Genomic DNA, 22597 nt, shown 5'->3' with positions numbered 1-22597 from the left:
AAAAAGACTTGAGACTGTAGTTAAGGGTCTGAATACTTATGTCAATGAGATATTTCAGATTTTTATTTTTAATAAATTTGGAATGTTATCAAAAATCTGATTTCTGCTTTGTCGTTATGGGAGTATGGAGTTTAGATTGATGTGAGATAAAAAAAAAATTGAACATGAAACTGCAACATAACAAAATGTGAAAAATTAAGGGGTCTGAATCCTTTCTGAATGCACTGTATTTGCCACTACTATTTAGCTCAGTTAGATCACGTTTATCTCTGGGCCAGTAGTGTTTAACCCTATTGTAGTGGATAAACCATAAAATATTGATAAGCAAAAGTACAATAAAAATATTCTAAGGGGGAAAAACTCGATAGATCTGGTTTCCGGAGGAGGAGCACAGGTGTGTGGTCAGGTGATGCACCTGCTCTGATTCTCCTACCTGCAAGCTATTGGCGATATTCGCGCCCAAACCCTGGTGTCTGGGGCGGCTTGTACTGCTGTTTACCATCGCTGCTGGAAACCACATAGTGCCTTACCATTGCACTTAAGCTGCCTACAGCAGCTCTGAAGAAGGTCTCAATTTGGTGGCAAACCTTATGCCATTAGACAAATAAAGCCCGTACTCTTGTATAGCACTCTCATCAAAAAGCCGGTTTGGATGGGAGGAATACTAAAGAACAAGAAAACGGCGGCTTCGGCAGCCCGCTATACCGAAACTGTCGACTCATTCTGAACTTGGGGTCGGAGGCTGATGTACCTGCTGCTGGTGCTGTACCGTACTGTCTTACCCCCTCCTCTCATATAGTGAGCCGTGACTTGCTTTACCTGCCTGATCTGGGTGCCGCGGAGGGTCGGGACTTCCTGCATCCCTTTTTCGCAGTGTTGGGAGAGGTGTGCCGGGGATACCGATGTGATCCGAGGGAGAAGAGCTGTCTGCCGGGCTATCTGCTCCCCTATCTGACGTCCCGCAAGTGGCAGTGTGTGTGATAAGGAGTCGGGAATCTTTTCCACCCTTTAATCTGCAGTGGAGGGAGAGCCGTGGCTAAAGTACTGGTCCAGTCCGCCCGAAGTCTGCTTTCTAGGCTCCTCTATCTCCTGTTCCATTGCCCTGTAACTGGCTTTGTGTGCCATACGGAGCCGGGACTCTGTTCATCTCTAAGCGACGCTGGAGGGAGAGCTGCGCCCGAAGGGGAGCCGGGTCTCTCAGCAATCTTTGTGGGCAGTGGAGGGAGAGCCGTGCTTAAAGTGCCGGCGTTGTGCTTGTGAAAGAATTTGTTCTCTGAACCTATTGGCTCCTACATTGTCACCCTGTGAACGCTAGCAGCTTTCAGTGCTCGCCGGGACTGTTCCTACATTACCTGAGGATTTTTAACAGAGCCCCCTCTACCTGGAGTGTGGCTCCATATCTTGAGACCCTTTTCATCCCTGGAAAGGCGCTCCCCCTCCCACCGGTGCTGCGTGAGGGGGGGCTGCTGCTGATAAAGGGCTATTGCTCGCTCCCTAAGCTGTGGAAGACTGGATGGGTAATGTAGAACTGTTCTGAATTTAATCTACAATATTCGGCTAAAGAACGATAAAGACAGGAGTTGATGATACATTTTGACTAAATATTCTTTTACATGCACTGATCCTACTGCTGGTTGTTTAATTTTGTTATACTAAGGACTGCTACCCTGATAAAAAATTAAGGGTTAAAACAAATCATTATTTAAAAGCTACGATCATTGCTTTGATCTTAATGGACTCTAATGTCTCGTAAATATCTAAATCTGTACCTTTGGTGCTATGTTCCTATCCACTACTGAAAGCTAGAGAAGAGGGGAAGGGAGGAAGAGAGAGAAATCTCTCCTTTTTTCATATCCATTAATATACTCTCCCTATATTTATAGAAATCCATCTAAGTATAAAAATTGACACATTTTGTCTGAAAACATATCTAGGGTGTTGTTTGCATAGGACTGTTGTAACTATGATAAACTGGAAGTGTTCTAGGACCCTACATAAACTTTAGGCTCTGAGTATACTCAGTCAAGGTACAGGGACAGCTATTGTTTATTAAGAATACTGATTTTTTGTTGTTTCTTTTCTCTTTCTAGTGTCTTTTTTCTTTTCTCTTTCTAGTGGCTTGGTAGATCTTAGGAAATTGAATTAATCTATTCCCTATAGTTACTGGCATGACTGATCTTTTTTTTTTTTTTTTTTTCTTTCACTGTGGATAATTTGGTAGGTAATATTTAAAAACAAGGGGTGCACGTTCCTCACACCCTTTCCTTTTTTCTTCTGGGGGTCTTTTTCCCCCCCTCTCTTCTGGGGGTTTTTTCCCCCTCTTCATCACTCTTGATTAGTTTTTCTTTGTCATCACTTCCCTCCCTCACAAGTATATGGATAAGTTTTTACACTCACATTCCAAAATCTCACCTACAGTCATGTCAGCTAGACAAAGGGATAAAAAAACTAAACCTACCACAGAGGTGGCTGGTGATGTACAGCTGGCTGCACGTGATTCCCTAAGCTTACATGAGTCTTTTGATTTACAGTCCCTAGTTGCAGATATTTCTGCGGCCCTTGCACCCAAGTTTGAATCCCTAAAAGTAGAGATAAAACATGATATTGCTCAGCTAGGTTCAGAGGTCAAACAATTCTCAGAGAGATTTGCCGAGGTAGAACAAAGAGTCTCTGATCTTGAAGATCTTTCCCTAGCTCAAAATACTAAATTAGAAGCCACCTCGTTAGCCCTCTCCAAATTACAAAACAAATTAGAAGACCTGGAGAATCGGGCTAGACGTAATAATCTAAGAATAATAGGGGTTCCCGAGGGGAAGCAGTTCGAAGATCTAAATAAATTGATTACTAAAACACTTCCAGCGTTGTTGAATATTCCTGAGACTTACCATGATATTATTATAGAACGAGTACATAGGTTAGGACCAGCATCTCCCTCAAAAAATAATATGAGGCCAAGACCGATCATTGCCAAATTCTTGAACTATCAAGACAAAATTATTTTATTGCAAGCTTTTCGTAAGAAGCAGCCCATACTTCTGGAAGGAACAAAAATATTGTTGTTCCAGGATTATGCAGCAGACACTGCCTCAAAGCGAAGGGAGCTAGCTCCAGTCTGCACTAAATTCATACAGCAGGGATTGCGTGCAACAATTGTACATCCCGCCAGGCTTCGATTAGTCCATGATAATACCTCATATTTCTTTGAGTCCGCTAAAGCCGCAGAAGCTTTTTTCACTAAAAACTGTCTAGTTAAGTAGATAAGGTCCCTGAGTATCTTGGCTTTGGTTAGCAATGCTAAGAATAGAACCATTGTCATATCATCATGTTGGGCTTTTTTCAGGTTAGGGTAACAGACGGTCTAGGTCTCCCAAGACGTCTGTATTATGTTTTTTGGTTTGTTTGTCTGTTGGGGAATTTTTTTTTTTTTTTTTTTTTTTTTTTTTTTTTTACCCCACCACCACCTTCCACCTTGAGTTGTAGATATCTTGCAAAATGAATGGGGTTACATTTATTTCCTGGAATATAGGAGGTCTTACATCCCCCATTAAGAGGAAAACGATTATCTCATATCTTAAGAAGATAGGCTCTTCTATTGCTTTTCTGCAAGAAACCCACCTGAAAACGCAAGAAATTCTTAAACTTAAAACCTCATGGGTGAAAGAGGTTTTTTACTCTTCTGGTCGTAGCCGTAGAAGTGGAGTTGCTATTCTCCTGGGGAAAAAATTCAATTATGAGGTACTTCAGAGTCAGTCAGATGAAGAGGGGAGATACATTATTTTGAAAATTAAGATCGCTAATATCCTATATACGTTATGCAATGTCTATGCACCAAACGTTTTTGATCTTTCTTTTTGGGATGCACTGCAGGCCAGGCTCATGACGTTTGCAGAGGGTTTTCTTGTCTTGGCTGGTGATTTTAATATGGCCCCGCAGTATCCAATAGATAGATTGAGGCAGCAGGAGTTATTAAAAAAAACTAAAAGGGATAATCTTGAGGCAAAACGGTTTTCTAGGATTTTTTCTAACTTGAGAGTAAGGGATATCTGGAGGCTCCAAAACCCGGATACGCGGGACTTCACGTGTCTTTCAAAAGCACACAAATCTCTGTCTCGAATTGACTTATTTCTGATTGATGAAAGACTGTGTAAATATAAGACGTCAGCCCAAATTTTGCCTATTGCGGTATCCGATCATGCCCCAATATCTTTTGAATCTCAACTGGACATCCCCTTTCAGGTGAAAAATCGTTTTACCTATCCTAAATTTTTGTCTTCGGACGCTAAGTTTAAAAATTTTTTGGAAACTAAACTTGCGGATTTTGCTATGTTTAATGCGGAGGCCAAAAGTCGTCCGTCCCTGTTTTGGGAAACCGCTAAGGCAGTGATGAGAGGCGAGATTCTTGCCTATAATATTAGGCGCACTAAGAACCTTAAAAAACGTGAGAATGAACTTATGCGGGCAGTTACTAACTCTTACAATTTATACTTAATGGAAAAGACTTCCCAGAAATGGGCTAAATACATCACTGCATTAGAGGCGAGAGATTCACTGCTAATATACAAAGCTACCCAAAAGGATATAAGGTTTTCAGCAAAATTTTATAAGTATGGGAACAAAACGGGAAAACTCTTAGCTAGATTAGTTAAGCAGGATCTAGGTTCTCAGCTAATTGACACACTTCATAGAAATGGGCAAATAGCTAGCTCCGCTCAGGACCTTCTTCAAATTGTTTATGACTATTATAAATCTATATACTCGGCTAAACCATCCGATGTTATAGAATGTCAGAGGTTCTGGTCAGGAATCACATTCCCATCACTATCACCATCCGTAATGGAAGATCTTAACTCTCCTATTACTGAAGCAGAAGTGGCCAAAGCTATTAACAAGCTGGGATATAATAAAGCACCGGGACCCGATTTATTACCTAATGAATTCTACAGAACGGTATCTGCTACTATAACTCCTTATTTAACTTCGTTATTTAATTATATATTTATCGAGGGTAATGCACCTACGCCGAGTTTTGCAGCATCATTTACGTCCTTGATCTTAAAAAAGGGAAAAGACCCAAAAGCGATAGAATCCTATAGACCAATTGCCCTCATGAATACGGATTATAAACTGCTAACTACAATTCTGGCACAGAGGCTGCAGTCCCTTCTCCCTTCTATTATCAATACGGATCAGGCGGGATTCATGAGAAATAGGAACTCTGCTGCTAAGATAAGGGAACTCCTGCTTACTTTAGATTTTTTTTCTAACACCCAGTGCTCTGATCAAATGGGTGAGGAAAGTGAGACAGACATGGCAATATTAGCCATAGACGCCGAAAAGGCCTTTGATTCAATCCACCATGATCATCTTCTAATGTCCTTAGAACAGTTTGGATTGAAGGGCAACTTTACAAACTTCGTTGAAAAGCTATATCATACAGCTTCCACTAGATTAATAGTTAATGGTCAATTGTCTCTAGAAATAACTCTACAGAGGGGAACAAGGCAGGGGTGCCCCCTGTCCCCACTCCTTTTCAATATCGCTATCGAACCCCTTGCTATAATGATAAGACAGAGGCTCGAGGGGATTATGATTGCCGGACGGGAATTAAGAATAGCGCTATACGCGGATGATATCCTTCTTTATTTAGCTAACTTACATAAGAATCTACCAACTCTCTTGGTAATTATACAACAGTTTGGCTCTTTCTCAGGATATAAGGTAAACATAAGTAAATCCGAACTCCTCTGGGTTAGGCAGACAAAAAATTCTCCCACAAATATACCTTTTTCTATAGTGAATGATTCATTTAAATACCTGGGTATAAATATTTCCAGTAACCCTGATACTTGGTACTCGTTGACTGTCCTCCCTGTTTTAAATAAAGCTAAAGTAGCTTTTAAAAACTGGCAGAATTTACCTCTATCGTTATCCGGACGTATAGCAGTATATAAAATGATCCTCCTACCTAAAATACTCTACGTTCTTCAGAATATCCCCTTGCTTTTAAAAAAGAAGGATATTAATTTATTCAATTCATCTCTCCGAACCTTCCTATGGCAGGAAAGGAAGCCCAGAATGTCACTTATAAAACTTTCCTTCCCATTGGGAGCTGGAGGTTTGGCTTTACCTGACCTGAGGGCATATAATTATGTCTTTTTAATACGTACTGTAGCAGACTGGTTATTTCAGCGTAACTATGTGACAAATAATGACTTGGAGATTAGCATTATGCATCCCGTTTCACCGGTGGCACTTATACATATGGATACGACCGATATTCCATCTCGAATTAGAAAATATAAAACTATATATAATATAGTTCTGGCTTGGAAAAAAATATGTAATTTGCTAGGATTAGATTATCATGTATCTCGATATTTGCCATTTGTAGGGAATCCACAATTTCAAGAGGGTACACCTTCCTTGATTTTTTCAAAATGGAACACTCGAGGAATTGCTAATGCCTTCCAGTTGCTTGATATAGAAGAAGGGTGTATCAAAACATTTGATACGCTTAGATTGCAATATAATCTCCCTCACAGAAATTTCTATGCCTATCTCCAAGCCAGACATTATGTTTTGAAGTTAACAAATGAACATGGATGGAACTGGTCACTGGGGCAGTTGGATAAGTGGCTTACCTTGACAAAAAATGGAATTATGTCAATCTCCCCATGCTATACGATTCTGGTGTCAGATAGAGGTACAATTAATATAGATAAAATCGCGGAGAGTTGGGCCAAACTCTTATCTAAAGAAGTTGATTCCAAAACACCCTCTCTTTCAATTCAAGAGGTGGCTAGGACAACTCTGTCGTCTACATGGAGGGAATCCCATGTTAAGCTCTTACATAGGACATATTTTACACCAGAAAAGGGAACAAAATGTGGCAAATCGACTTTTACTAGTTGTCCTAAGTGTTCACTTCTTTCTGCAGATCTTCTGCATATGTTATGGACCTGCCCGAAAATTAGGAACGTTTGGTGTAAAGTTCAATTTTGGCTTTGTAAAGTACTTGATCTCCCCTCATTAAATCTTTCAGACATGAATGTAATTTTTCTTTTTTCTAGACCAGAAGACAAGCAGCTTAACATTAAATTGATAAATGTAACCATACTGGCTGTTAGATACCTCATTTTTAAAAAATGGAAAATGAGTACGGGTCCCAGTATTTCTGAAATTAAAAACTGCTTAAAAAAGCAATGTATTCTGGAACAATATAATGTTAATATTGATAATGACAATGACATTTCTAGGTTTTTCCTCAAATGGTCAGCATTTGTAAAAATATTTCCCCCGGCTGAAAGGGAGTGCTTGATATATCATCTACGTAACTCTGAACTAGTTCTTTTAGGGAGGTGGTGATGGGGTTTATTCTATTTTTTTTTTTTTATATAACTTTTTTTTTTTTTTTTTCTCGATTTATGTTGTTTTTGTTTGTTTATTAAGTTTTATTCTTTTTTTTTTTCTCTTTTTTTTACGTTTGGGTTAAAATATTAAAATAATCCAACAGGGTATAGTTTATAAATGCAAAGAAGGAATGTTACTTTATTTTTTGGGCAGGCTTCAGCTAATTAATGTTTAAAGGTTTGAGGTTCCTATGCTCATATTCAGTTTATGTTTTCTGTTATGATGTTAAATATGGGTGAATTACCTAAAACTTGTATAATTAGAACGCAGAGTTGATTGTTTCTGTTTTTCTTTTTCTCTTACATATGGTGTTCTTATATGTTAGTATACTTTGTTGGATATAAATAAATAAATATAAAAAAAAAAAAAATATTCTAAGGGATTAGAGCATTTTCTTATTGCAGGTTTATGTCCGTTTACCTGTAAGCTACGGATTTTGTATTATACACTTTATTATACAGTCAAGTGAAAAAGATAGTACACCCTCTTTGAATTCCACGGTTTACTTATAAAAGTACATAATAAAAATAATCTGGCCCTTAGCAGGTATTAAAAATTAGGTAAATACAACCTCAGATGAACAACACATGACAATATTACACCATGTCATGATTTATTTAACACAAAGCCAAAATGAGAGAAGCCATGTGTGAAAAACTAAGTAAATAGCTTGTAGAACCACCTTTAGCAGCAATAACTTGAAGTAATCGTTATCACATTGTTGTTGAGGAATTTTGGCCCGCTCTTCTTTACAACGTTGCTTCAGTTCATTAAGGTTTGTGGGCATTATGCATATTTCTCTTAAGGTCCCGCCACAGCATTTCAATTTGGGTAGAGGTCTGGACTTTGACTGGGCCATTGCAACACCTTGATTCTTTTCTTTTTCAGCCATTCTGTTGTAGATTTGCTGGTGTGCTTGGGATCATTGTCTGGTTGCATGACCCAATTTCGGCCAAGCTTTAGCTGTCGGACAGATGGCCTCACATTTGACTCTAGAATACTTTGGTAAACAGAGGAGTTCATGGTCGACTCAATGACTGCAAGGTGCCCAGGTCCTGTGGCTGCAAAGCTAGCCCACATCATCACCCCACCACCACCGTGCTTGACAGTTGGTAGGAAGCGTTAGTGCTGATATGCGGTGTTCTGTTTTCTCCAAACGTGGTGCTGTGCATTATGGCCAAATATCTCCACTTTGGTCTTGTCTGGCCAAAAGAACATTGTTCCAGAAGTCTTGCGGTTGTTCAGATGTAATTTTGCAAACCTAAGACATGCTGCCATGTTCTTTTTAAATAGAAGAGGCTTTCTCCTGGCAACCCTTCCATACAAACCATACTTGTTCAGTCTTTTTCTAATTTTACTGTCATGAACTTTGCTAGCTGAGGCCTGTAGAGTCTGAGATGTAATTTCTCTGAGCATTGCAGTCTGACCGTGGGGCGAATTTGCTCTGGGACGTCTACTCCTGGGAAGATTGGCAACGGTCTTGAATGTTTTCCACTTGTGAATAATCTTTCTCACTGTAGAATAATGGACAATTCCCAAATTGAAGGGCAGCAACAATTTCTTCTCTAAGATCATTGCTGATGTCTTTCCTCCTTGGCATTGTGCTAAACCACACCTGAATGTACCAGACCAGCAAACTGCTAAAACTTCGGCTTTTATAGAGGTTGTCACACTTGCTGATGATCATTTAATCAAGGACATTTGATTAGCAGCACCTGGCTGCTACTTAGCTTCCTAATTCCTATAGAAGCAGTAAGGATGTAGTTTGTCACATATGGCCCCTCCATTGTGGCTAAACAGTGTAATATGTTGTAATAAGTGTTGTTGTTCATCTGAGGTTGTATTTACCTCATTTTAAAACCTGCTAAGGACCAGATATTGTTATGTCCTGGTACATAAAATCATAGAATTCAAAGGGGGTGTACTTTCTTTTTCACATGACTCTATAGCAGTGTTTTTCAGCTAGTGTGCCGTGAGAGATCCTCAGGTGTGCCGCGGCAGACTGACAATCATTATGATTGTTTGTGAATGAATGTCAAAATGTCATGTATAGTTTGTAGGAGGCATGGCATGACAGCACAGTACAGTGTGTGTATATATATATATATATACACACACACACACACACACTGTATATATATCCTGTATTAGGCTACAATGTGTGATTTTGTAAAATATTGGGATGGTGGTGTGCCACAGGATTTTATAATGTAAAAAAGTGTGCCACGGCAAAAAAAAGGTTGCAAATCACTGTACTTTTTATATAACAATGTATTTAAGAATTGCAATCTGTAAAAATTGTGTTTGTACTTGTTTGTGTGTTCCAACTAATTATAATCATTTTGTGTACATTTATATTTTAGAAATTAATTTGTAGTTTGTATTTTTTTCTATGTGAAGTACCGTAGTTTCAGTTTAAGCCGGTATAAAGAAAAAATCCATGAGAAGGTCTGTAGTTCTCTCTACTCTCTTTATATTTGCTAAGCTAGTTACACCTGCAAGTCTTACTGATTTATTTCATCAGTTGGATGCTGTTAACATTTTCTCACTAAATTGACAGAAAATGTATGTCTTTGCTTCTAGTTTACTATACAAGCTAAACTGCACTGAAAACATTTCACTTTGATTTGTTTTGGCACCAAACTGACAAGTGTTACCAGCGTCTTGTTTTCTCACACTAATATTAGGCTCCCTCATGATATTGTGAATTCCAGAGATTTTCAGTAGTTATCATAGGAAACAGCTCACATATCCCTGAGACTTACTGGTTTTGCCCCTTCTAGAGATTTACTTTCTGCTTATTAACAAAATATACTAAGAGAATTAAGCAAATTTGAAGCAGAAGTAAACTGGGAACTTGTTTGTTATATCTAAATCAAAAAAGAAAAAATTGGGGATTTTATTGCCCACAACCACTTTCTCCGACTTTACATTTACGGTAAATACTGCATTATATTGCGCAGTGATGAGATTGATAATAAAGAGTTATTTACTTAAAAGGAAAGTGTAATAACTGGAAGAGCTAAGAAAAGTTACCTTGCAATCACGGTGACCAGAATTACATGCACCAGAGCTTTATCACACAAAACGTGATTATCTGACACCCATATAGCTCCCAAAACTCCCCACACAAACTCTGGCAAATAGAGGGCAAGGCGCACGTACACCAGCTTGGGCATACACTTCCTGGGCCCTGGGTTAGCGATTGTACCTACAAAAAAAAAAAAAAAAAAAAAAAAAAAGGAAATTAGAAAAAGTTCACATCATCTTAACACTTGCTGTGCCAGAGGCTTCCTATTATATACTCCTGCACAATGTAATAAAAAATGAGTAACGGTTATAAAACTAACAAGTGAGACCATAGGGGTAGCTGGTTGCAAGAGGCATGCAAGCAAAACCTGGAACAGAGGTGATGGCAGGCCGAGCGAGCGCAGGCGATGGCAGGGGGAGTGTGCAAGCGAGACCAGGACTGCAGGCGATGGCAGTGGGAGTGTGTGAGCGAGACCAGGACCGCAGGCGATGGCAGGGGGAGTGTGTGCAAGCGAGCGAGACCAAGAGCCCAAAAGATGTCAGGGGGAGTGTGGGACAGAGACCAAGATGGCAGGGATAGGAGTGTGTAAGCGAGACCAAGAGAGCAGGCGATGGTAGGGGGAGTGTGTGAGAGACAAAGAGCAAAGGCGATGGTAGGGTGAGTGTGTGAGCGAGACCAAGAGCGCAGGCGATGGTAGGGGTGAGTGTGGGAGAGAGAACAAATGCGCAGGCAATGGTAGGGGCGAGTGTGGGAGAGAGACCAAAAGTGCAGGCAATGGTAGGGGGGAGTATGGGAGAGAGACCAAGAGTGCAGCTGATGGTAGAGGGAGTGTGGGAGCGAGACAAAGAGCGCAGGTGATGGTAGGGGGAGTGTGGGAGCGAGACCAAGAGCTCAGGCAATAGTAGGGTGGAGTGTGGGAGAGAGATCAAGAGCTCAGGTGATGGTAGGGGGGAGTGTGCGATCGAGACTAAGAGCTCAGGTGATGGTAAAACCTGGAACAGAGGTGATGGCAGGCGGAGTGTGCAAGCGAGCGCAGGCGATGGCAGGGGGAGTGTGCAAGCGACGGCAGAGGGAGTGTGGGAGAGAGACCAAGAGTGCAAGCGATGGCAGAGGGAGTGTGGGAGAGAGACCAAGAGTGCAAGCGATGGCAGAGGGAGTGTGGGGAACAGACCAAGAGCACAGGCAATGGCAGGGGGAGTGTGGGGAACAGACCAAGAGAGCAAGCGATGGCAGAGGGAGTGTGGGGAACAGACCAAGAGCGCAGGCAATGGCAGGGGGAGTGTGGGGAAAAGACCAAGAGTGCAGACAATGGCAGGGGGAGTGTGGGGAACAGACCAAGAGCGCAGGCAATGACAGGGGGAGTGTGGGGAACAGACCAAGAGAGCAAGCGATGGCAGAGGGAGTGTGGGGAACAGACCAAGAGCGCAGGCAATGGCAGGGGTATTGTGGGGAACAGACCAAGAGTGCAAGCGATGGCAGAGGGAGTGTGGGGAACAGACCAAGAGTGCAGGCAATGGCAGGGGGAGTGTGGGGAACAGACCAAGCGATGGCAGAGGGAGTGTGGGGAACAGACCAAGAGCACAGGCAATGGCAGGGGGAGTGTGGGGAACAGACCAAGAGAGCAAGCGATGGCAGAGGGAGTGTGGGGAACAGACCAAGAGCGCAGGCAATGGCAGGGGGAGTGTGGGGAACAGACCAAGAGCGCAGGCAATGGCAGGGGGAGTGTGGGGAAAAGACCAAGAGTGCAGACAATGGCAGGGGGAGTGTGGGGAACAGACCAAGAGCGCAGGCAATGGCAGGGGGAGTGTGGGGAACAGACCAAGAGAGCAAGCGATGGCAGAGGTAGTGTGGGGAACAGACCAAGAGCGCAGGCAATGGCAGGGGGAGTGTGGGGAAAAGACCAAGAGTGCAGACAATGGCAGGGGGAGTGTGGGGAACAGACCAAGAGTGCAAGCAATGGCAGGGGGAGTGTGGGGAACAGACCAAGAGTGCAGACAATGGCAGGGGGAGTGTGGGGGAGAGACCAAGAGCGCAGGCAATGGCAGGGGGAGTGTGGGGAACAGACCAAGAGCGCAGGCAATGGCAGGGGGAGAGTCACCCTCCCCCTTTACTGGTTTCTATACATCTCTTATCTTTTACCTTATGACAGTCTGTGTCAGTAATGCAATAGATATTAAAACACTTTAAAGAAACATTTCATCTTAAATGTAAAGAACAGGTTAAGTTATAAGGACATTAAAATGCCTCGCTTGTGTGTAAATATGTTGCTTGTTACAGAGGCAGAAGAGCACAATCTGTAACCTGCAAATGATGCAAAACAAATAGCGATTTAGACAATTTACAGCATTAAGAAAACACAGGTTAAAGAATTTGCTGTTTGGCCTCTTTAGCACAATTTCTAAACAAAAATGAGATGTGCAAAACGCTGCAATAATCTTCCTGCTTGTTGCTCTAAAAGATCTATAAATATTGTTTCAGTTCTGCTTCTAGAAAGACTGGTGCGCCTCATTCATATTAAACAATGTTCTATTGTTTCCAAATGTGTAAATAACTAAATGAATGGATGTCCTAGTGCTGCATTAAAGGGCCATAATACCCAAATGTTTAAACACTTGAAAGTGATGCAGCATAGCTGTAAAAAGCTGACTATAAAATATCTCCTGAACATCTCTATGTAAAAAAGAAAGATATTTTACCTCAAAAGTTCCTCAGTAGCCACATCCCATTGTAAAGGATTTTTAAGCAGCATATCAGTATGTCTGTCCCGGGACAACTGAAGGGATGAGCTTCGTGAAATCTCATATTATTTCACCAATCAGGTAAAGGAAGTTTACTATGAAATCTCATGAGAGTTAAGTCAAATCTCATGAGATCACAGTAAGAGTTCATGACCTCAGCACTGCTGATGCCGATTGGCTGCTGTTCATTTCTTCATTTCTTTAATTTTTTTACCTGCAGCTGGGAGCAGCTGAGTATAACTTTTTACACAGAACTTACTCTGCTGAGCTGAGGAAATTGTGAGGTAAAATATCTTCCTTTTTTACATAGAGATGCTCAGGTGATATTTTCCTGTCAGCTTTTTAGTTACACTGCATCAGTTTCAAGTGATTTAGCATATGAGTATTATGTCCCTTTAAGCAACTTCTTCTGTGGGAGTTGTCCCTGACAACCAATCCCAGGCTTGATACACAATCATGCACTTAGCTCCGCTTTAAATTGAAGCTCTTACTAAACGTTTTTTTTCTTCTTCATGCAAACAAAATTTTAAAATGTGTAACTGCTGCTCTTTCATATACAGCATTTTTTGTAAGTATCAAGTCCCTTTAAAGGGACACTGAACCCAATTTTTTTACTGTAATGATTCGGATAGAGCATCAATTTTAAGCAACTTTCTAATTTACTCCTATTATCATTTTTTCTTCCTTCTCTTGCTATCTTTATTTGAAAAAGAAGGCATCTAAGCTTTTTTTTATTGGTTCAGACCTCTGGACAGCACTTTTTTTATTGGTGGGTGAATTTATCCACCAATCAGCAAGAACAACCCAGGTTGTTCAACAAATATGGGCCGGCATCTAAACTTACATTTTTGCATTTCAAATAAAGATACCAAGAGAATAGGAGTAAATTATAAAGTTGCTTAAAATTTCATCCTCTATCTGAATCGTGAAAGAAGAAATTTGGGTTCAGTGTCCCTTTAAGTATGAGAAAATGTATCTCACGCTGCAATATGCTACAGTGATTGCTTAAAGGGACAGTCTACACCAGAATTGTTATTGTTTATAAAGATAAATAATGCCTTTATTACCAATTGTCAGTTTTGCATAACCAACACTGTTATAGAAATATACTTTTTACCTCTCTGCTCACCTTGTATCTAAGCCTCTGCAGACTGCTCCCTTATTTTAGTTCTTTTGACAGACTTGCATTTTAGCCAATCAGTGCTGACTCCTAGGTAACTCCATGTGCATGAGCACAATGTTATCTATATGGCACACACAAACTAACACCCTCTATTTCTAAAAAACTGTCAAATTTCATTCAGATAAGAGGCGGCCTTCAAGGGCTACAAAATTAGCATATGAGCCTACCTAGGTTTAGCCTTCAACTAAGAATACCAAGAGAACAAAGCAGAATTGATGATAAAAGTAAATTGGAAAGTTGTTTTAAAATTAGATGCCCTATCTGTATCATGAAAGTTTATTTTTTATTAGACTGTCCCTTTAAATCAAAGCCTAATTTACTACTGCCCCAAACCAGGAGATCAGGAACATCAGTATTCAATAATTGTTCAATGCAATAAATTATTGACATATATGCATGCGTGACACGTCTACACACAGACGTGGCTGAAAGTATTGGTACTGTTGCATTTTATGAGAGAAACACAAAAAAGCCAGACTGGAGTTTGCTAAAATGTATGTTGCCACGATCCTTCAGGAAGAATGTCCTTTGGACAGATGAAACAAAAGTGGAGCTTTTTTGGCAAATCCCAACTCTGTGTTTACAGAAAGAAAAAAGAAAACAGCATCTTTACCATGAAACATGGAGGCGGCTCAGTGATGTTTTAGGGCTGCTTTGCTGCCTCTGGGTGCCTATAGTCTGTGCTGGGTGCCTATAGTCTGTGCTGGGTGCCTATAGTCTGTGCTGGGTGCCTATAGTCTGTGCTGGGTGCCTATAGTCTGTGCCGAGTACGGTGAAATCAGAAGACTATCAAGGCATCCTGAAGCAAAACATTCTGCCCAGTGTCAGACAGCTATGTCTCAGTCGCAGGTCATGGGTCCACCCAAGAATGGATAGGAAGAAAACATTGGACCATTCCAAAGTGACCGTCTATGAGTCCAGATCTGAATCCTATCTAACATCTGTGGAAAGAACTGAAACTCGCAGTTGGGAAAAGGCACCCATCAAGCTGGACTCAAGTAGTTTGCTCAAGAAGAATGGGACAATATCCCATTCGAAAAAAGTGTAAAAATCTTCATCAGAGCTACAGAAAGCGCTTGATTGCAGTAATTGTCTCCAAAGGCCATGATACAAAATATTAGGTTTAAAGTACCAATATTTTTGTCCGTGCCATTCTCAGTTGTTTTACTGTTTAAAGGGATATAAAAACCTAAATTTTAATTTCATGATTTAGATAAAACATATAATTTTAAACAACTTTCCAATTTGAATTATCAAGTTTTAAAAATTATATCTGAATTATGAAAGAATTTTTTTGTTTTTCATGTCCCTTTAAAAGTAATATGTGAAGTCATATATCAAAAGTGAAGTCTCTGTTCTATTACATTTAAAATAAATAATGGCGGATACCAAAAGGTTTGGACAATTTTTATATAATTCAGAGAAAACAGAATTTATGTTTACCTGATAAATTACTTTCTCCAACGGTGTGTCCGGTCCACGGCGTCATCCTTACTTGTGGGATATTCTCCTCCCCAACAGGAAATGGCAAAGAGCCCAGCAAAGCTGGTCACATGATCCCTCCTAGGCTCCGCCTACCCCAGTCATTCGACCGACGTTAAGGAGGAATATTTGCATAGGAGAAACCATATGATACCGTGGTGACTGTAGTTAAAGAAAATAAATTATCAGACCTGATTAAAAAACCAGGGCGGGCCGTGGACCGGACACACCGTTGGAGAAAGTAATTTATCAGGTAAACATAAATTCTGTTTTCTCCAACATAGGTGTGTCCGGTCCACGGCGTCATCCTTACTTGTGGGAACCAATACCAAAGCTTTAGGACACGGATGAAGGGAGGGAGCAAATCAGGTCACCTAAATGGAAGGCACCACGGCTTGCAAAACCTTTCTCCCAAAAATAGCCTCAGAAGAAGCAAAAGTATCAAACTTGTAAAATTTGGTAAAAGTGTGCAGTGAAGACCAAGTCGCTGCCCTACATATCTGATCAACAGAAGCCTCGTTCTTGAAGGCCCATGTGGAAGCCACAGCCCTAGTGGAATGAGCTGTGATTCTTTCAGGAGGCTGCCGTCCGGCAGTCACATAAGCCAATCTGATGATGCTTTTAATCCAAAAAGAGAGAGAGGTAGAAGTTGCTTTTTGACCTCTCCTTTTACCAGAATAAACAACAAACAAGGAAGATGTTTGTCTAAAATCCTTTGTAGCATCTAAATAGAATTTTAGAGCGCGAACAACATCCAAATTGTGCAACAAACGTTCCTTCTTCGAAACTGGTTTCGGACACAAAGAAGGTACGACTATCTCCTGGTTAATGTTTTTGTTAGAAACAACTTTTGGAAGAAAACCAGGTTTAGTACGTAAAACCACCTTATCTGCATGGAACACCAGATAAGGAGAACACTGCAGAGCAGATAATTCTGAAACTCTTCTAGCAGAAGAAATTGCAACCAAAAACAAAACTTTCCAAGATAATAACTTAATATCAACGGAATGTAAGGGTTCAAACGGAACCCCCTGAAGAACTGAAAGAACTAAGTTGAGACTCCAAGGAGGAGTCAAAGGTTTGTAAACAGGCTTGATTCTAACCAGAGCCTGAACAAAGGCTTGAACATCTGGCACAGCTGCCAGCTTTTTGTGAAGTAACACAGACAAGGCAGAAATCTGTCCCTTCAAGGAACTTGCAGATAAACCTTTCTCCAATCCTTCTTGAAGAAAGGATAGAATCTTAGGAATCTTTACCTTGTCCCAAGGGAATCCTTTAGATTCACACCAACAGATATATTTTTTCCATATTTTGTGGTAAATTTTTCTAGTTACAGGCTTTCTGGCCTGAACAAGAGTATCAATAACAGAATCTGAGAACCCTCGTTTTGATAAGATCAAGCGTTCAATCTCCAAGCAGTCAGCTGGAGTGAGACCAGATTCGGATGTTCGAACGGACCTTGAACAAGAAGGTCTCGTCTCAAAGGTAGCTTCCATGGTGGAGCCGATGACATATTCACCAGATCTGCATACCAAGTCCTGCGTGGCCACGCAGGAGCTATCAAGATCACCGACGCCCTCTCTTGATTGATCCTGGCTACCAGCCTGGGGATGAGAGGAAACGGCGGGAATACATAAGCTAGTTTGAAGGTCCAAGGTGCTACTAGTGCATCTACTAGAGTCGCCTTGGGATCCCTGGATCTGGACCCGTAGCAAGGAACCTTGAAGTTCTGACGAGAGGCCATCAGATCCATGTCTGGAATGCCCCACAGTTGAGTAATTTGGGCAAAGATTTCCGGATGGAGTTCCCACTCCCCCGGATGTAATGTCTGACGACTCAGAAAATCCGCTTCCCAATTTTCCACTCCTGGGATGTGGATTGCAGATAGATGGCAGGAGTGAGTCTCCGCCCATTGAATGATTTTGGTCACTTCTTCCATCGCCAGGGAACTCCTTGTTCCCCCCTGATGGTTGATGTACGCAACAGTCGTCATGTTGTCTGATTGAAACCGTATGAACTTGGCCTTTGCTAGCTGAGGCCAAGCCTTGAGAGCATTGAATATCGCTCTCAGTTCCAGAATATTTATCGGTAGAAGAGATTCTTCCCGAGACCAAAGACCCTGAGCTTTCAGGGGTCCCCAGACCGCGCCCCAGCCCATCAGACTGGCGTCGGTCGTGACAATGACCCACTCTGGTCTGCGGAAGGTCATCCCTTGTGACAGGTTGTCCAGGGACAGCCACCAACGGAGTGAGTCTCTGGTCCTCTGATTTACTTGTATCTTCGGAGACAAGTCTGTATAGTCCCCATTCCACTGACTGAGCATGCACAGTTGTAATGGTCTTAGATGAATGCGCGCAAAAGGAACTATGTCCATTGCCGCTACCATCAAACCTATTACTTCCATGCACTGCGCTATGGAAGGAAGAGGAACGGAATGAAGTGTTTGACAAGAGTTTAGAAGTTTTGTTTTTCTGGCCTCTGTCAGAAAAATCCTCATTTCTAAGGAGTCTATTATTGTTCCCAAGAAGGGAACCCTTGTCGACGGAGATAGAGAACTCTTTTCCACGTTCACTTTCCATCCGTGAGATCTGAGAAAGGCCAGGACTATGTCCGTGTGAGCCTTTGCTTGAGGAAGGGACGACGCTTGAATCAGAATGTCGTCCAAGCAAGGAACTACTGCAATGCCCCTTGGTCTTAGTACCGCTAGAAGGGACCCTAGTACCTTTGTGAAAATCCTTGGAGCAGTGGCTAATCCGAAAGGAAGCGCCACGAACTGGTAATGCTTGTCCAGGAATGCGAACCTTAGGAACCGATGATGTTCCTTGTGGATAGGAATATGTAGATACGCATCCTTTAAATCCACCGTGGTCATGAATTGACCTTCCTGGATGGAAGGAAGAATTGTTCGAATGGTTTCCATTTTGAACGATGGAACCTTGAGAAACTTGTTTAAGATCTTGAGATCTAAGATTGGTCTGAACGTTCCCTCTTTTTTGGGAACTATGAACAGATTGGAGTAGAACCCCATCCCTTGTTCTCCTAATGGAACAGGATGAATCACTCCCATTTTTAACAGGTCTTCTACACAATGTAAGAATGCCTGTCTCTTTATATGGTCTGAAGACAATTGAGACCTGTGGAACCTCCCCCTTGGGGGAAGCCCCTTGAATTCCAGAAGATAACCTTGGGAGACTATTTCTAGTGCCCAAGGATCCAGAACATCTCTTGCCCAAGCCTGAGCAAAGAGAGAGAGTCTGCCCCCCACCAGATCCGGTCCCGGATCGGGGGCCAACATTTCATGCTGTCTTGGTAGCAGTGGCAGGTTTCTTGGCCTGCTTTCCCTTGTTCCAGCCTTGCATTGGTCTCCAGGCTGGCTTGGCTTGAGAAGTATTACCCTCTTGCTTAGAGGACGTAGCACTTGGGGCTGGTCCGTTTCTACGAAAGGGACGAAAATTAGGTTTATTTTTGGCCTTGAAAGACCTATCCTGAGGAAGGGCGTGGCCCTTACCCCCAGTGATATCAGAGATAATCTCTTTCAAGTCAGGGCCAAACAGCGTTTTCCCCTTGAAAGGAATGTTAAGTAGTTTGTTCTTGGAAGACGCATCCGCTGACCAAGATTTCAACCAAAGCGCTCTGCGCGCCACAATAGCAAACCCAGAATTTTTCGCCGCTAACCTAGCCAATTGCAAAGTGGCGTCTAGGGTGAAAGAATTGGCCAATTTGAGAGCACGGATTCTGTTCATAATCTCCTCATAAGGAGGAGAATCACTATCGATCGCCTTTACTAGCTCATCGAACCAGAAACACGCGGCTGTAGTGACAGGGACAATGCATGAAATTGGTTGTAGAAGGTAACCTTGCTGAACAAACATCTTTTTAAGCAAACCTTCTAATTTTTTATCCATAGGATCTTTGAAAGCACAACTATCTTCTATGGGTATAGTGGTGCGTTTGTTTAAAGTAGAAACCGCTCCCTCGACCTTGGGGACTGTCTGCCATAAGTCCTTTCTGGGGTCGACCATAGGAAACAATTTTTTAAATATGGGGGGAGGGACGAAAGGTATACCGGGCCTTTCCCATTCTTTATTTACAATGTCCGCCACCCGCTTGGGTATAGGAAAAGCTTCTGGGAGCCCCGGGACCTCTAGGAACTTGTCCATTTTACATAGTTTCTCTGGGATGATCAAATTCTCACAATCATCCAGAGTGGATAATACCTCCTTAAGCAGAGCGCGGAGATGTTCCAACTTAAATTTAAATGTAATCACATCGGGTTCAGCTTGTTGAGAAATTTTCCCTGAATCTGAAATTTCTCCCTCAGACAAAACCTCCCTGGCCCCCTCAGACTGGTGTAGGGGCATTTCAGAACCATTATCATCAGCGTCCTCATGCTCTTCAGTATCTAAAACAGAGCAGTCGCGCTTGCGCTGATAAGTGGGCATTTTGGCTAAAATGTTTTTGATAGAATTATCCATTACAGCTGTTAATTGTTGCATAGTAAGGAGTATTGGCGCGCTAGATGTACTAGGGGCCTCCTGAGTGGGCAAGACTGGTGTAGACGAAGGAGGGAATGATGCAGTACCATGCTTACTCCCCTCACTTGAGGAATCATCTTGGGCATCATTTTCAGTGTCACATAAATCACATCTATTTAAATGAGAAGGAACCTTGGCTTCCCCACATTCAGAACACAGTCTATCTGGTAGTTCAGACATGTTAAACAGGCATAAACTTGATAACAAAGTACAAAAAACGTTTTAAAATAAAACCGTTACTGTCACTTTAAATTTTAAACTGAACACACTTTATTACTGCAATTGCGAAAAAGTATGAAGGAATTGTTCAAAATTCACCAAAATTTCACCACAGTGTCTTAAAGCCTTAAAAGTATTGCACACCAAATTTGGAAGCTCTAACCCTTAAAATAACGGAACCGGAGCCGTTTTTATCTTTAACCCCTTTACAGTCCCTGGTATCTGCTTTGCTGAGACCCAACCAAGCCCAAAGGGGAATACGATACCAAATGACGCCTTCAGAAAGTCTTTTCTATGTATCAGAGCTCCTCACACATGCGACTGCATGTCATGCTTCTCAAAAACAAGTGCGCAATACCGGCGCGAAAATGAGGCTCTGCCTATGATTAGGGAAAGTCCCTAGAGAATAAGGTGTCTAAAACAGTGCCTGCCGATATTATTTTACAAAAATACCCAGATTAAATGATTCCTCAAGGCTAAATATGTGTATATATGAATCGATTTAGCCCAGAAAATGTCTACAGTCTTAATAAGCCCTTGTGAAGCCCTTATTTACTGTCTGAATAAAAATGGCTTACCGGATCCCATAGGGAAAATGACAGCTTCCAGCATTACATCGTCTTGTTAGAATGTGTCATACCTCAAGCAGCAAAAGACTGCTCACTGTTCCCCCAACTGAAGTTAATTCCTCTCAACAGTCCTGTGTGGAACAGCCATGGATTTTAGTAACGGTTGCTAAAATCAATTTCCTCTTACAAACAGAAATCTTCATCTCTTTTCTGTTTCAGAGTAAATAGTACATACCAGCACTATTTTAAAATAACAAACTCTTGATTGAATAAAAAAAACTACAGTTAAACACTAAAAAACTCTAAGCCATCTCCGTGGAGATGTTGCCTGTACAACGGCAAAGAGAATGACTGGGGTAGGCGGAGCCTAGGAGGGATCATGTGACCAGCTTTGCTGGGCTCTTTGCCATTTCCTGTTGGGGAGGAGAATATCCCACAAGTAAGGATGACGCCGTGGACCGGACACACCTATGTTGGAGAAAATAATGCGTTTTCCTAAAACAGTGGAAGGGCACCAATCTCTCTCCTACTCTTCTTCTCACATACTGTCGATAATTGGACCGAAAGATTTCAAACTTGGATTTCTCACGCCACAATACTCTTTTCCACTGATCTTCATTCCAATCTTTGTGAGCATATCTTATCCTTTGCACCCTGTTCCCCTTCCAAAAAAGTGGTTTCTTGGCTGCTACCCTTCCACAAAGACCATTCCTGATCAAGCTTCTTCGGTCTGTAGAAGGGTGAATTTGACATCCCGATGAAGCTGCCAGATACTGAGGCAGGTCCTTGCGGGGCTTTTTCCGGTCTCTCAAAGAAGAAACTCTGAAAAACGTCATATCAGATTTTGAAAGTTTTGTTTGTCGAATTACCTTTGAGAGTGGCATTGCTGATGCAAAAGTATGATTTTTATGTCTGTCAAATTATGTGATCTTTGGCATTTTGAATGGAATGATGTGATTGAAAGTTGGTCTTATTAGCAAGCTTTCAGTGGATTAAACACATATCACAAATGTATGTAATGCTCAAGCATGTCTTGCACAAACCTGGTGTAATAGACCTTTTTCACAGCAGTCATTTTGACATGAAATAGAACTACAAATACAGGTGTTAAAAATGACATTAATTAGGGTTCCATTCCATCTAGGTTTACGAGAGCCAGGTTTATGCTATTGTTCAAGTGCAAGGGGAGATCACACTAAATGCTTTCCTCTTTAGCCTACAGAAGTTTTTTTTCTGATTTAAAAAAAAAAAATTAATACTGCATACAAATATCCTGTCATTTTCTGGTTGTATTCTAATAGAGAGACTGGGAAATAATTATATATGGTCATACTATTGCCAAAACAACAAATCTAGCACTGCGGAATATGTTGGCGTTCAGCATATAACTGATAATAATAAATCTAATGGTGGCCTAAGACTTTTATGTG

General features: G+C 41.5%; 1 protein-coding gene across 1 annotated transcript in view; it reads right to left on the bottom strand.

The window, feature by feature from the left end:
• DAGLB (diacylglycerol lipase beta) overlaps positions 1 to 22597 on the bottom strand; it is a 95275-nt gene that overhangs the window by 47710 nt on the left and 24968 nt on the right. The window contains exon 3 of the mRNA XM_053694656.1: positions 10447 to 10621. Within this exon, the coding sequence (XP_053550631.1) occupies positions 10447 to 10621 (175 nt within the window). The remainder of the gene's footprint in view (positions 1 to 10446; positions 10622 to 22597) is intronic.

This window comes from Bombina bombina, chromosome 11, assembly GCF_027579735.1.
Source record: "Bombina bombina isolate aBomBom1 chromosome 11, aBomBom1.pri, whole genome shotgun sequence".
NCBI classification, from domain to species: Eukaryota; Metazoa; Chordata; class Amphibia; order Anura; family Bombinatoridae; genus Bombina; species Bombina bombina.
This window is presented reverse-complemented; position numbering and strand designations above follow the sequence as displayed.